Here is a 16,541-nt window from a genome sequence, read left to right on the forward strand (position 1 = left end):
GGAGATCTCGGCTAGCTGGGCCCACTAGCTTGGAGGCCTTCCCCCTCCCCCACCACTCCCAGAAGGCTCGAGTCTTCTACCTGCCACACTACTTTCATGAAAGTCTTGGGCTCACACCCTAAAATGGATAATGTCAACCTACTCTGTGGCGTTTATAAAAACTCTTGAGTATAAATATGTAATTCAGTACCATAAAAGCTCTGCACCTATATGAAACATAATTATAATGAACATTCTATAAATTGTTTAATTCTTAAAATCCAAATAAATTTTATTTGGCAAAACACCTCACACCTCATGTTGTTACTCATGTTGTTAAACTCTTGATTCAAAGAAAATTAATTATGCTTAAATCCCATCCAAACCAATTAAGATTGAGTTAATCTTCAGAGTCATCTTGCAGTGAGATGGATGACAAATATATTTAATAAATAAATATATTGTGTATGCTGGAATGAAATGCAGTACTCAAATTTAGTTATTTAAATTTTTCAGACCACCTATATTTTAAAAAGGAACAAATATTTGCATGTAGTAGCAAAGAAAATTTTAAATGTTTTTTTTAATTTATTGTTTGATTTAAAATAAGGTATTTTACATACAAAATCTTCTTTAGCTCCAAGTCTGTTCTGTCTTTCCTTCTCCAAAAGTTCTTCCAAAATAGACCAAGCTGTAAGACTGACACCTGGCCTTAAATGGAGAGGTTTATGAAGAATGCTTTCATACATCTCAGCAACATCACGGCAGTAAAAGGGTGGCTGGAGATATTGTAGGGAAAGATAACAGAACAGAGCTATAGTGTACTTGTCCAAGAAATATAAGTAGATATATATATTGCAAGTATCACCCTTACTACAAAATATTCACCCTCAAAGATCACAGAGAACCATTGAGAAGAGCAACATACTGTTTAATAAGTATATGTCATAAAGATATGAAAGATTATTTGTCTTAGGACTTGAACCATCATTTTAGAATTTGCTTGGTACTCATGCAACAGAACAGTTTCTAAACTGCAGTGAGAGCTTCTTAGTATCTAGGATTAAATAAACAAGGGATCATTTCAATTAAACACTTTATTTTTCTATCTGATCTAGAAGATATTATAGTTTCAAATTTGACACCAGATCCTGAAGATAACCTAATCTAGGGAAAATAAAAATTGTTGATGGATATTAATGATGTAAATATAGGTCCATTGTATAAGATTTACCACAAAGAATGATATTCTCAAGTAATTGTGTTTTTAAGAAAGCAATCTCACTCAGAGTGATTTGAAATAGAAACATAATCAAGGACTGGTAAGAAATATTATCTGGATTATAGGAGGAAAATAACTTGGTTCTAACTGGCAATAACTGCTATTTTTCTGACACATTATGCTTTTAAGGATCTCAGATGAAAATCCTATTGCATTGGATGTTATATTCCTTTTTTTGTCCAATATATTTAAAAAATGGCTTGTGACATGATGAATAATATTTTCACTCAAAATTATTGTATATGCTTTATTGATGTAAGCAAAATATTTTATAACTGAGACAGGAAGCAAAGTCTGGTGATAGGAAGAAACAGGCATTTTCCTAAAGACCAAAAAATGTACATTTTAATATAGGTACTACAGAAGCCAAAAAGGATCTCTACTATCCTACTATCAATGAGGAACAACAGGATAAATGAAAAGATGTTAGAAATGTCCTAGATACTGTCAGCTTTTTCTAAATGATTCCATTCATTTTAGGAGCAAATACTATCATTGCTATTTCAGTTGTTTATTCTTTTATGCCTGGTGACATAATCTGTTCCATTACCAGCCAGGAAATTGAGAGAACATCAGAAGCAAATGACTAAGCCACGAGACTTGGCTGGGAATAAAGTAGCATTGTGGATGTTACTATGTTTTTAATATTTTTATGTCAAAAATTAAAAGTTAATTTAGTTTAATTAAAGTTAAGTTCAATTTGAACTTAATTCTATTAGATCAGAATACAGATCATTTTAGTCAGTATCCTGTTTCCAACAGCAAGAGCTAAGACATATGGTAAGAAGTTACCTCCTTCTAATATCTAGTATATATTTTTAGGCATTGATTCAGGTATGCAGTTTGAAAAATATGAGGTTACCTACCAGACCATATAGCATTTCATACAAAACAGCTCCAAGACACCACCAGTCTACAGTGTTATCGTAGGGTTGCTTTCTGATTACTTCTGGAGCCAGGTACTGTAAGGGAAAAATGGCTTCACCAGTCTTTAGGAGGCACAACTCCTTTTGGTATGAATGATGCTAAGCATAAGCCTATGGCTTTTCACTCTCAACTATTTAATAGAGCTCAAAATTGATTTCTTAGATATATGTACTGTATGTTATTATAAAAAATAGAAGATGTTTTGAAGCTTACTTTGTTTTTATGATTTTATGGTTTGCAGTTTTATTATTGCTATGAGTCTCTCAGAGTTGTGTTTTCAGATGGGCAGTCATACAAATGAATGAATGAATGAATATAAAATCAAATTTTAATTCTTGTAAATCTTGCAATGAACCTGTTACCCATTCAGTAAGTCCAAAGCTTGGGGGAAAAGATCCACTCATTTTAATCAGGGAATGATGGAGTGCCACCCAAATCTAAAGGGAATTATGTTGGAAACTTTCTTATGGTATCGATAATTAGATAACTGCTAAAATACATTTTTGTACAATTATTAATAATAATAATAATAATAATAATAGTAAAGTTGGAAGGGACCTTGGAGGTCATCTAGTCCAACCCCCTGCTCGGGCAGGAAACCCTACACCATTTCGGACAAATGGCTGTCCAGTCTCTTCTTAAAAACTTCCAGTGTTGGAGCATTTACTGCTTCTGGAGGCAAGCTGTTCCACTGATTAATTGTTCTCACTGTCAGGAAGTTTCTCCTTAGTTCTAGGTTGCTTCTCTCCTTGATTAGTTTCCACCCGTTGCTTCTTGTCCTGCCTTCAGGTGCTTTGGAAAATAGCTTAATTCCCTCTTCTTTATGGCAGCCCCTGAGATATTGGAATACTGCTATCATGTCCCCCCTTGTCCTTGTCTTCGTTAAACTAGACATACCCAATTCTCGCAACCGTTCCTTATATGTTTTAGCCTCCAGTCCCCTAATCATCTTTGTTGCTCTTCTCTGTACTCTTTCTAGAGTCTCAACATCTTTTTTACATCGTGGTGACCAAAACTGGATGCAGTATTCCAAGTGTGGCCTTACCAAGGCATTGAAGAGTGGTATTAATACTTCACGTGATCTTGATTCTATCCCTCTGTTAATGCAGCCTAGCACTGTGTTGGCCTTTTTGGCAGCTGCCGCACACTGCTGGCTCATATTTAAGTGATTGTCTACTAGGACTCCGAGGTCCCTCTCACAGTTACTACTATTGAGCATGGTGCCACCTATGCTGTACTTGTGCATTTGGTTTTTCTTGCCTAAATGTAGAACCTTGCTTTTTTCACCATTGAATTTCATTTTGTTAGTTAGTGCCCAGTGTTCAAGTCTGTCCAGATCCTTCTGTATCTGAAGCCTGTCTTCTGGAGTGTTGGCTATTCCTGCCAGCTTGGTGTCGTCTGCAAATTTGATGAGTTCCCCATCTATCCCTTCATCCAAATCGTTGATGAAGATGTTGAAGAGTACTGGGCCCAGAACAGAGCCCTGGGGCACCCCACTACACACTTCCCTCCATATAGATGCAGTTCCATTGAGGACCACTCACTGAGTACGGCCGGTCAGCCAGCTACGGATCCATCTGGTGGTGGTTCTGTCTACCCCACATTTTTCTATCTTGTCAAGTAGTAGGTTGTGATCTACTTTATCAAATGCCTTACTGAAGTCCAAGTATTAACTTAGCTATCTTCCACAACTTTCTTAGGCAGCTAATTTAGCATCCCCATGGTCATCAAGACTTCCCTAATAATTAAGTTACATCTTTTTTTATTAAGACGTTATATATCTAAGATACTGTTTTTCAGTTCTACCAATGAAATGTATTGTATTTTAAGAGAGAGAAAACAAAAAGAGAAAGCGAGAGTGTGCAAATAAATTAACTTACCTCTGGAGTTCCACAAAACGTTGCAGTAGTATCTGAAGTTGCAATTCCTTCTTTACAGAGTCCAAAATCTGTTAAGACAACATGCCCCTGCATTGAAAATTGAAAATCTACTGTCAAACAATGAAGAATATTAGTGATTAAATTGTTTAAAATTTCTTGGATAATAGAAATAAATATTTACAGCCTACCAATGAATCTAGAAGAATATTTTCTGGTTTCAGATCCCTGGGCATAAATGAGAAAGAAGGAAATTCATTGTAAGTAAAATCTCTAGCAAGAATCATGGTCTTACGTAACTATTAATAAGAAATAAAGTCTTTGTATAAACCAACAAATAATACAATGAAAAAAGTAAATATATATTAATATAAAATGCCTGTATTTATTCCATTTTCCCTTTTAAGTCATTACCTGTATACAATTTTTATGGAGTGCAAGTAGCCCAGTGCACTGGCTATTTCAGCAGCATAAAACTTGGCTCTGTGTTCAGGAAAGGTGCGTTCTTTTTGTAAGTGAAAGAAGAGCTGTAAATATGCATGGAGCAGATTAAAAGAAAACAGTGTTATTCTTAGTAATAAGATTAACACATTCTGCAATTGTCTATCAACAGCTATCAAAACAGTGAAAAAAACATGCATAATTATTCACATCCTTCCTTTAACCATTTCCTTATTTTTTCAAAACTGTAGCCTTGGCAAGTTACAGCTGCAATTTCTAAATAAATTACTGCAATGGTCTAGTTTACACATAACCATAATCAGCAACCATGGTTTTGGAAATTCTGCCTTCACATAATTTGTGAATGCTACCCATGTTTCACTAACTTTTGGTTAATATAAATTGTGATTATAACAATTTTTAAACTAAATATTCCATATACACATAAAGTAATAAGCAATAACAGCAACATAGCAAATAGATCTATATTTGCAATGTGGGAGTCGATTTATATTAAGCTACTATGATTAGCTATTGCAATTTCTCTTAAACTGCAGGCCAAAACTGATGATATTTGATTACTATATAAAGACTGAAAAGTATACCTACCTCTCCTCCATTAACAAAATCCAGAACAAAGTACAGCTTCTCTATGGTTTGGAATGAATAATGCAATCCAACTAAGAATGGATGTTTCACATTTTTCAATAGCACATTGCGTTCAGCCATGATATGTTTTTGCTATGAGGAAATAAAGGGTCAATAAGTAAGTAGGAATGATTTTGTAATTGGAAGGAAAAGCAAAATCTCTTCCCTTTTACCTCTTTCCTGTTTAGGACAATTTTCTTCTGCAGCACTTTAACAGCATAGAACTTTCCATCCCATTTTCGTTTTGCAAGAAGAACCTAAAGAAGAATTTTCATACAAAGTCTGTTCCACCCTGTTGAAGAATTCAAGTAATTTTTCCCAGTTCTTACAAGTAGCAACTATATAGAGATAATGCAGTGATGTTAGATTATTTCTAATTTTAAAAAATCGCCCGTACGATTCCAGGGATTCAAACTGGATCTTTAATATCTAAGGCAAGCAGCTATAAGTTTTCTTTTCGTATCATCAGCAAAAGGACATATCCCACCCATAGAATCAAAAAATGTTCAAATGGAGTGGCATGAGCAAAGAGTATGTAATAATAAAAGGAAACCTACCTTACCAAAGCTGCCCTTCCCAATAATTTTCAGGAAGTCAAAGTCTGTTGGTTTAGCACTGGAGTGGTTTCAGGATAAAGAAAAACAGGCAATCAAAATGATAAAAGGTAGCTATTTAATGTTTGGATGGCAGTCATACCATATATTCTTCCTAACTACTCCTTCAGTATTCGCTGTGCTCTTCATCACAGTTCAAATTTAACAATCAGATGTCTGCTGTATTTCAGTCTTCTAGAACACCAATTATTCTACATAGTGTAGTATTTCCCATTTTATGCATATACTTTCTGATTATCCTCCACATTACTGTTTCTTTTACTGACTTTCCACAAATTCATCTTTTCCTTTTTTATTTATACTTAATAACTTGTCAGACAATATTCTCTTAGTTCTAAATTACAACATTTTCTTCCTAAACTTGCTCCTAATTGATACTACATGCAGAGTACTCTTTACTCCCAGCCCCATTTTAACAAGTAACTACAAAGGCTAATTTATATTTAACTAAAACCTACTGAGGATTTCCAGATGGCCCCAAGTTGATGTTCTGTGAGGTAGAATTTAGCTGTTTAAAAATAAAAAATATAAATTAAAATCAAATCAAGTTTATACATAATTCATTAGTTAGAAAAGAAATTTAATAATAACATTTCAGACTGCAATCTAGTATACTCAAATTAAGTATTTTTGGGGGAACTAAATCTTTCTTGTAACTTTGTTTTTGAAAGGATAAAGGTTAATTACTGTAATCCCTATCAATACAGAGATGTTCCTGACACCAGTGAGTGTAAATTGCTTTTTAAAAAGACAGAAAGAAAGAAAGAAAATTGTTTCTCAGGCAGTTTTCTATGTTTAAGAGCAAAGTCTACGTTCCCCACATATTTCTGTGTGCTATCCAAAATAAAATCCACCTTGTTTTGATAAACAGCTTTGAGATTGAAAAAGGAAACTCAATGATTAAAAACTAAACTCTGAAAAGGTATTTAGAAGGGACTACACAAGAACTCTGTGTATCCTTTTAGACATACTTTTACATATCTACAGCTTTTGTTGGGATCAAACTTTCCAGGCCCTTTAAAGGATTTAAAAAGTACAACTAATAGGATTAATCTTTCTAGATGTTTAAGAGACCTATTTCACAGATTAATTTTTGTCATTTTGCTATCAAATTTTATCAGTAGAATTCTCCAGAACTCTGAGGTGTAAAAAAAGAAGAAAGAATGGCAAGGATGAATGTGACCCATAGACTGTCAACCCTACCACAGAAAGATAGGACAAACTCCTGGGTCAGATTATGTCTGCACACTTTTCACCCTCCTCCCCACTCGTCAAGAAACACCATAAATCCTGCTGAACTAAAATGCACGTAGAAAGAGTTCTACATGAACAGAAGAAGGGCATTATTAAAATCTGGGCTGAGTGGATCTGGTCCAGAAGGATAATAGAAACTCTTTTCTGCTTGGTGAACAGATGTGGTTACCAATGAAAAATATAGCTGCCACCCAACATGCCTATGTTACTATGAACAACTTCAATTTATAAAATGATAATTGCATTTGGTTGCACATAAAGAATATTTTTCTATATTATGTGATTTTCATGTTGTACTGTTGGATTACATAAATTTATTTGATTAATGGATTACTATGTTATAAATTATTGCTATGAAGACAATAATGCTTGTGTTATATTTATTATTAAATAAATTATTGTTCATCTCAAATGAATAACAAATAAAAGTTGAGAATAATCTGCTTATGCAAGTATGCATACTAGTGTAAACTAGAGCAACTAATTTACAGAGCACATATTATAAACTGACATTGTTTAAATTGTCCTGTCAAGTAGAATCAGTATTACTTGTAGACAAGTAAACATGCCATTTATGACATGACAAAATCACATTACTGAAGAAAATTAACATTCCTCTACCAACTCATCAGATACAGTTACCTGATTGCTGGCAGGGGAACCAGAACATGTCTGAAGTATTAAACCTTCTAATAGGACAAACAGTTTTAAATCTGTGAGTGATATAAACGTGAAAAAAAATATGGCAAGACACCCTTGATTATGTTCAAAATCAGATGTGGATTAAAGCTGAGGTGGATTTGGACCCATTTCCTAGAGACATGTTGTATCTTACAGGTTGAATGCATAGCTTTATTGATCACTAGACTGCAGAAGTGTCTGACCATGGCTGAGTCAACACTCCAGGGAGCTTGCTTGAGCACTGCAGCATGAAGTAGGCTGTAGTATTGACATGAATTTTATGTCAACTAGCTGATGGTAGTGATTAGTATTAGTTAATGCTGCTTTAATTGCCAATTATAGGAATAGCAGCTGTTCTTACATATTTTCTTTTATTACAAAGTATTGTAGATGTTCTTGTAATTTCACTGATGAAAGTGCAAAGATTCCAAAACTTATGCTTACTGACATAAAAATTGGCATCTTCACTGGAATATATGAAGAGTGATTATTTGTATTTTAAAAATAGTTTAGGAATACAGATTAAAGGACTCCAAACTTTGAATAATGTAAAATAACAACTTAACACTCTGAGACTACTATATTTGACAAGAGAGGTAGATTGCAATGCTTTATATTCCACTGAAATATAAATCAAGAAAGATATTGGAAAAGGACAATAGGGTTGGTAAAATAAGGTAACTTCTATAATTTAACCACAGGATGCAAAAAATTAGTTACCTTTTGACTGTTTCTTTCATCCTCATCTTCAGATGGATCGTATTGATGCTTTGGATTGTCCATCTGAAGAAATGATCTTACATCTGGACTAGGAAAGATAATTTAACTGATTATACAATGTTTTATTATATATTTTCAATGTGAATAACATATACAACAAAACAAAAAAGAAATTATCATCATGACTTAGCTGAAAACTGAAATCAAACAGGAAGTTAGGTAGATTACAGCTTAGCTAATTAAGATGAAGCTTCCATTTCCATTCATACAATATATATTAATTAGATCACTTGTAAACACCACCAGGAAGAAGCAATTTCCATTATAACACTTTTGATATTGTTGCCATTTTTAACTTTTAATTTGTTAAAATTTGTATTAATAACATTAAAATCACTACCACAATTATATATAACTGAATGAAAGCAGCAGAAATTTGATCAGTTAAAAATAATTTCAAAGAATTAACAATCCAAACATTTTCCCAAAAAAGTTACATTTTGATAAGCCACAGCAAACCAACAATGAAGCTGACAGTCTCTTTACCATTGGTTATGTATTCCAGAGAAGACACAACCATGGGACAAATAGAACCTGAATCTGAACTACTCTTATTTTCCTTGTGGACAGAACATCACCTAGCACAGGGGTCCCCAACTCCTGGGGCCACGGTGCACTGCTTGACTTTCTATGTAATTGTAACTGCCAAAATTGTTAGGCCTCATTTAGCCACCATTATAGCTAGTCCTCAGCTTATGACCACAATTGAGTCCACAATTTTGGGTGTTAAGTTGTAAAAGTTGTAAAGCAGGTCATTCAATGACCAATCCAAATTTTATGACCTTTCTTGACATGTGGCAATCATTAAGTGAACGTGGTGTTGTAAAGTGAACACTACAATTGTTAAGTGAAAGCCCCAGTCATTAAATGAACCCATTATTTGCAATGGGGCGATTTTTCAAAAACCGAAGTAAATGCCAATTTCCAAAATTGATGTGGCCACGTGATCTACTGGACATCGCAACTTTGCTTTTGGGGTAGGGGGGCTGTTTTAATTTTGAATGGTTGCCAATCAACTGCTCATAGCAAATGATTGCTAAGTGACTGATCATACGTTGAGGACTACCTATATTCAGATACATCCATTTAAAGAATGGATGAATTCCTAGATTTGATTGAAGTTATGAGCTTGCTTATATTTATTTATTCCTCTGATTTACAAGAAGATGGTATGAAATCTGAAATTAATAGGCAAACCCTGTCAGAGCATTCTGAATGACAGTGGAACTATAAGTTCCTTCAGAAAGATTATTTTAATCAACCATAAATTTCTTCAATCAAAAAACTCAAACTTTACCTCTGTTTGAATCAAAGCATAGGATTTATTATTATTAAAGGCTTAAGTAATGATTTTAATAACAATTCTGCAGGGGTTTAAAAAATATCGAACACCACATCTGAGAACTCTAACCTTGACCTGCCAAAAGTATGCCTTGGTGACAACTTTCCATGCCATTTTGTGCAGCATCTGGTAATCAAAAGTTATAGACATTCTCTTACAATACAGGTAGTCCTTGTCTTATGATCACAGTTGGGTCCAGAATTTCCATAGTTAAGCAAACCAGTTGTTCAGTGAATCGGGCCCAATTTTACAACCTTTTTGGTCATGTTTGTTAAGCAAACAAGTGAATTGCATAGTTATTAAGCAAATCCAGCTTCCTCCAATGACTTCGCTTGTTGGAAGCTGGCTGGGAAGGTTGTGAATGGTGATCACATGATGCCAGGAAGCTGCAACCATCATAAATACATGCCAATTGCCAAGCACCTGAATTTTGATCATGTGATCATGGGGATACTATGGTGGTTTTAAGTGTGAGTACTGGTTGTAAGTCATTTTTTTTACTACTGATGTAACTTTGAATGGTTGCTAAATGAACGGTTGTAAGTAGAGAACTCCCTATATATCACTTAGAAGAAACTTGTGGATTGTAGTTTCTTGTATATAATTTACCACATAATTTTATTCTCTTGGGGGTAAAAAAAAAAGTTTCACTTACTGATTGCAAAGCTCAGGCTGTCGTACTAAATTCTGAATGAATTCATTCAATCCTGCTCTTCTTTGTTTAATAAAATCTGAAAAATAAATGATCAGATATTAGAATACCTGTTTCAAAATTTAAATATATACATTTCTTAGATTACTTCATTAAAAAAGTAAAAAAAAAAAACCTTTTGCTCTTCTATTTGTAATCAGGGCTGCTCTCCAGCATTCCATAAATACCACTGGACAGGTAAAACAGATTAGATTAGATAATAAATAGACCCTTTATAAAGAAAAAAAAATATTTTGTACCAGAATGACAGGATAATAGACTTGGAAGAGTTCAACCCCTTGTTCAAGCAGAAAACCCTATACTGTTTCAGACAAATGGTTGTCCAATCTCTTCTTAAAAACCTCCAATATTGGAGTACCCACAACTTCTGGAGGCAAATCGTTCCACTGATTAATTGTTCTAACTATCAGATTTCTCCTTAGTTCTAGGTTCCAAATCCTTTAAACTATAGATTTGATGCTACAGTCACTTAAAGAAAAAGAATATAGTGAAATGGATACCACTGAATAGATACTTGAAAATTAAAAAAAAAATCTATCAGCTCTTGTTATCTTAGAATATGATAAATACACACACATTTTGATTAATATTAACAAAGTTATACATTGTCCTGTGTAGGAGAGAGAAAACCAAATGAAGTAAGTGTGGCTAGTAGGAAAATGTAAGATGGTAGGGCATCTCAAATCAGAAACTAGTTATTCTGTTAAGCTCAGTACTAAGCTATACTTGGAGGAACTGACAATAAGGGAAACAATATTATATGAAAACTGCTCTGAAACTCAGATAATGTTTTACTTAGGCTACATAGGATGCAGTAAAAGAAGTTCTATGTAATCAGAGATAAACTGGAATTCTTTTCTATGAATAAATATAACAAATACTTTAAACTTCCTTATGTAATATTTTCTAGCTTTAGCTAAAATTTTCTTCTAACTGAACTAATGCTTTTCTTTGAATATGATTGGTAAATACTCGTAAGCCTATTACATCATTTGGATGGTACAAAACAAGCATTCATATACAGTCTGCTTATATTTGCGTGTTAAATTGAGTAACGGGAAAAAAGAAAGACTTTAATTAGAGAGGACAAACACTCCAAAACTAGGATATGCTGTATATAATCCATCAGAATTTAAAACATATTATCTACATGTACTAACACAGGGGTAGTCAACCTTGGCTCTTTTATGACTCGTGGACTTCAACTCGCAGAATTCCTGAGCCAGCATAGTCCACGAGTCATAAAAGAGCCAAGGTTGACCATCCCTGTACTAACACTTTCAGATATACACTTTTTCCAATGACTGCTAATAGATTGGCACATAATGCAATGCAATACAATAAAATGCAATACAATACACTATTAACAGATGTTCCGGTCTCAATTGTGATTGTATGTTGAGGACTACAATACAGGTGGTCCTCACCTTATGATCACAATTGGGATCAGAAAATCTGTTGTTAAGCAAGGTGTTTAACACCTAATTTTATGATCTTTTTTGCCATGGTTGTTAAGTGAATTACCACAGTTAAGTGAATCATGTGTTAATTAAGTGAATCTGGCTTCCCTAATTGATTTTGCTTATTAGAAGCCAACTAGGAAATCTACAAATGGGGTATATATGATCCCAGGATGCTGCAAGCATCCTAAATGCATGCCAATTGCCAAGAGTCCAAATTTGGATCATGCGATTGTGGATGCTGCATTGGTTGTATGAGGACCAGTTGTTACTTTTTTCAGTGTCATTCTAACTTCAAATGCTAGCTAAATGAATGGATGTAAGACTACTTGTACAGTAGTACAGTACAGTACAATGCCAGTTTGGACTACTGATTCTATTTCTGCATCAGACTACAAAGTTGGAGAATATGAGTTTTAGACCTGCCTTAGCAGACTACCTATATTCAGATTCATTCATTTAAAGACTGAATTATTCCTAATTTTGATTACAGTAATAAAACTAATCACAATTTATCATTCACAGGGTGCAACTCAATCTCTCTGTTATTTCTTGAACCATGAAAGCCAGCTGGATGACTTTGGGCCAATCACACTCTCTCAGCCCAACTCAACTCACAGGGATGTTGTTGTTGTGGGGAAAATAAAAGCAGGAAGTTGCGTTTGTCATCTTGAGTTATTTATAAAAATAATAAAGGTGGGATACAGATAAATAAATAAGAATAAAATATATCTCTCAGCTACAGGGTATGTTGTATATAACCCCCCCCCTCAGTATTAACAAAATCTGCACATCAGATTCAAACAAATAAAAAAACCTCAAAAATAAACACCTCTTATATTTATATGCAAGTGAAAATACAAATATTCTGGATGATGACAGAACTACTTAAATGGAGAATTTATATTTATATTTATCAGAATTACAAAACTTTGCAATTGATTAGAATATATCCTAATTGGCATTAATGGCCATAAACAGAATTTAATGTACTAAGCATCATTCCTTGTTTTTAGAACCCTGATGCTAAATGCACTTGTGTTTGCAGAGTTCAATACCTTGATTTAAACCTGTTTTCATAATCCCTTTTCTTTGATCATACTTGCTACAATAAAATTGAGTTGGGATTGTAAACATTTGGAAGGAATTAGATTGCCTACTGTTGGTTCAGATGATAAACCACATTATTGTACATTTATATCCACATACTCTTCTATGTGAATTTCTACATGCTGTTATATAGGGGAAAAAACCTTCAAAAATGCTTAATTCAAATTGAAATTACTGATGCAGAAACAGTTTAAAGATAAAATGAGAACTAAAGGAGATCTGCTTACCAGGATCAAAATTATCTCCAAATATTCTCTTAGCAGGAATTTTCAAATTCATTGTGGGAAATTGTTTCTTTAGCTGAAATATATAAGTCATATGATATAATTTAACCTTAGAGATTACTTCAATTCTCAGTCATGATGTACAACATAACAGAAGAAATTGGTTCAGAGGAATTTCCCAAACTAATTTGAGCACAACTTCCCTACTTACTGTATTATATAGCTTGTCAAACTCAGCATATCGCCTGAAGACAAACCATTCATTAGAGCCAACTGAAACCAAGACTTTGTAGACCTGTTGATACAAACAATTTTAATAAAAAAATTATAAAAATATATGGGGTTATGTATATGTATCCCATTTGCTTAATTATCATTTAATATTTCATCAAAAGACTTAATGCACAGCTACAATAAACTGCATTCTCCAGTATGGGTCTGCTGAATACATTCATTTTTTCTTCTAAATGGATTTGTACACATGCCTGATGAAAGAAACTGAGGTATATGCAGGAACTCATCAATTTATAAAATCTAAGAGAAACAGTTCCTATAAATTAGTCAACCAACTGACAGCAAATTTATACAGGTATGATGTTTAATTTATGTGTTGGCCTATGGCTGTAATAATAAAGACTTTGACTTTGGCTGTATAGAGGTATGGAATTAAGTAATCAGTTTTTTTCCCCAAACATCTGCATTAAGAAAAATTACTAACAAGCTAGGTTAAACAAAGATTAATAAAATGTGGAATCTTTGGTGCTTTCTGTGTTTGATTGTTCACAGATGTTTTATTATTCGACAAGGTAACATCAGCAGTGCTCATGAGTGCAGGATTTGCTCACTGTTTATATATAGCAGGTTGCTCTATCAGTGCTTATTTTATTTTATTTATGTTTATCCCACCTTTATTATTTTTATAAACAACTTAAAGTAGCAATAATATTCCTTCCTCCTGTTTTCCCACAACAACAACCCTGTGAGGTGGATTGAGCTGAAAGAGTGACTGGCCCAAAGTCACCCAATTGGCTTTCATGACTAAGGGAGGACTAAAAGTCACAATCTTCTAGTTTCTAGCCTGATGCCTTTACCACTAGATCAACTGGCAGACAAGTCAGCCATCCATAGGCACATAAAGGTAAAATGACATTTACACACCATTCAAAAGACACAAAAATATTAAAAAGGAAACAAAAAGACCAGCAATCAATTCTCAGATAAACAGGGATTAACACCTGAGTTAACCCTAGACAAACAAGCAGTAAACAAAAAGAAAACTATACCTCCACCAACACTAGCAGGGCAAGCTACTATATATAAACAGAGAGCAAACCCCATATTCACTAACACTGATGTTACCTATTTGGATAATAAAACAATTTGCAAGCCAATAAGCAGGCTTGAAGAGCACCAAAGACTCCACAGATCACAGCTGTGGAGCTACAGCTACAGATATTTTCTTCTATTGGAGTTAATAAACTGGAAGACATTAGAACGCTTTCTTTAATAACCACAGTACAGTTCCATCTTAAAGACAGGAGGAACCATGTCCTTTTCTTATGTGAGCTTTTACTACTTCCTCATACCCAGAATCTTCTCCTTTTCTCTCTCTTTTTTTTTTTTTCAAAAAAAAGTGAAATTTGAAGTGTTAATAAGAGGCCTATAAGATCTTAAAGGATATTTAAGGTTTGGTCTGAATCTAATTCTATCTATAGAACTGTGCTTGGGTTTATAGCAAACTGCATTACTGACATCATGCCCTTTAAGAGCTGGGCCCAATATCTAATCACCTTCACGCATGCTAATAGTCTCTCCTGTTGTTGTACAGGTTTTTGTGGGGCTTCCCCCCCCCCAGGGAGTATTAATTAATGTAATATTTCTTTGCTATAAGTGTTTGCACTGTTTATGGTGGGACTTGAATTTTGCTCCAGGTTCTCAAGAAAATAATTTAGCCTACTTTATTGATACCATCATTTATTCATCTCCTTTCAATTGTAAAGATTTGCAGGGGAGAAAATAAGGACACGTAGCTTAATTATACAATGATAAATAGTGCAAGGGGGAAAAAAAAGACAATCTCTTCCAAGTAAAACCACTACAACTGCTTCTCCCATAGTTACCTTAGAATTATAATACTAAGAGAATTATCTGATTTATCCTAAAACCAGGTGCTTTGGCTGTATTAATGTTTTTGTTATTTCAGACAAATAAGGGCTGCAATGCAATAACAGAAAAAAGCAATATGCTATTGCCATCATGCTCCTTCATCAAGCTATTCAGTTAAATACAGTGATAAGTGAGTATTACATCATCATTATAACCTGAAATATTTGCAAATTCTCTCAAATTGTAAAAACAATTTGCTCTATAGATGAAATTAAAAAAAAACCAACGTCAAAATTACACACAAAAAACAAAAACCAGATTCAAATAAGTTATTGAAATGGGGTGGGAAAGGAATAACAGGAAACAATGAAAACAACAGGGAAGCATAAAATACCAAAATCAACAAAGAAGGGAAATAGTCTAATGTAATGTATTTGTACTTAAAGGAGTTTTTAAAAGAAAGGAGTTTTTAAAAGACTCTGTATTATTTCTTTCTGATTTTTAAATAAATAGTGCAGTAAATTTGATCTGCAACAGAGAATATCAAAATGTTTAAAGCCAATATAAATATGGAACAATATTTTAGGCTGAATTTGTTTATGTACACTACATCATGCAGTATGCATAATCATGAAATCCTTTTATGGCTCTTGGATATTCTAAATATTAATAGATTTGATTGGACCCCAATTTACAGATATGTGAAGGTATAAAAGTGAGTCTGAAGTTCATAAACTTGGAAAATGGAATCAGATCTAAGTTTTAAATAACCTGTTTTTAAAAAAAGATTATAATTGTTATTGAAAGTTTTAATTACAGTAGTAAAAGCAAATACAAACTAACCTCAGAGAGAGGAGAAATAAAAAGAATAAAAATTGCAAAGGAAGAAAAACAATAAAAAAGATAAATAGGAAAGAAATATATAAAGAAGTTATTTTTGATCTGCATGACAGGTATAAACTAACTTAATAGCTCTTTATACCCTATAAGGTTGCAAACAACTATATCTAGTCATAATCCCTTATCTATGTGCAAATCCATAAATCATCAACTTTTCAGTCCCAGTTTCATCAAAAAGTCTTTAAAAAGTTAGCAAAGTTTTAT

General features: G+C 33.5%; 1 protein-coding gene across 2 annotated transcripts in view; it reads right to left on the reverse strand.

The window, feature by feature from the left end:
• LOC120304549 (serine/threonine-protein kinase Sgk3) overlaps nucleotides 1-16,541 on the reverse strand; it is a 35,735-nt gene that overhangs the window by 2,991 nt on the left and 16,203 nt on the right. For both annotated transcript variants that reach the window (XM_039335278.1, XM_039335285.1), the window contains exons 4-16: nucleotides 13,543-13,626; nucleotides 13,335-13,407; nucleotides 10,481-10,556; nucleotides 8,424-8,511; nucleotides 6,227-6,276; nucleotides 5,712-5,769; nucleotides 5,328-5,411; nucleotides 5,116-5,247; nucleotides 4,480-4,592; nucleotides 4,257-4,293; nucleotides 4,069-4,155; nucleotides 2,128-2,223; nucleotides 603-758 (exon numbers count right to left, since the gene is read on the reverse strand). In XM_039335278.1, the coding sequence (XP_039191212.1) occupies nucleotides 603-758; nucleotides 2,128-2,223; nucleotides 4,069-4,155; nucleotides 4,257-4,293; nucleotides 4,480-4,592; nucleotides 5,116-5,247; nucleotides 5,328-5,411; nucleotides 5,712-5,769; nucleotides 6,227-6,276; nucleotides 8,424-8,511; nucleotides 10,481-10,556; nucleotides 13,335-13,407; nucleotides 13,543-13,626 (1,134 nt within the window). The remainder of the gene's footprint in view (nucleotides 1-602; nucleotides 759-2,127; nucleotides 2,224-4,068; nucleotides 4,156-4,256; nucleotides 4,294-4,479; nucleotides 4,593-5,115; nucleotides 5,248-5,327; nucleotides 5,412-5,711; nucleotides 5,770-6,226; nucleotides 6,277-8,423; nucleotides 8,512-10,480; nucleotides 10,557-13,334; nucleotides 13,408-13,542; nucleotides 13,627-16,541) is intronic.

Source organism: Crotalus tigris, unplaced genomic scaffold (assembly GCF_016545835.1).
Source record: "Crotalus tigris isolate CLP2741 ecotype Arizona unplaced genomic scaffold, ASM1654583v1 scf7180000017546.9332058, whole genome shotgun sequence".
NCBI lineage: Eukaryota > Metazoa > Chordata > Lepidosauria > Squamata > Viperidae > Crotalus > Crotalus tigris.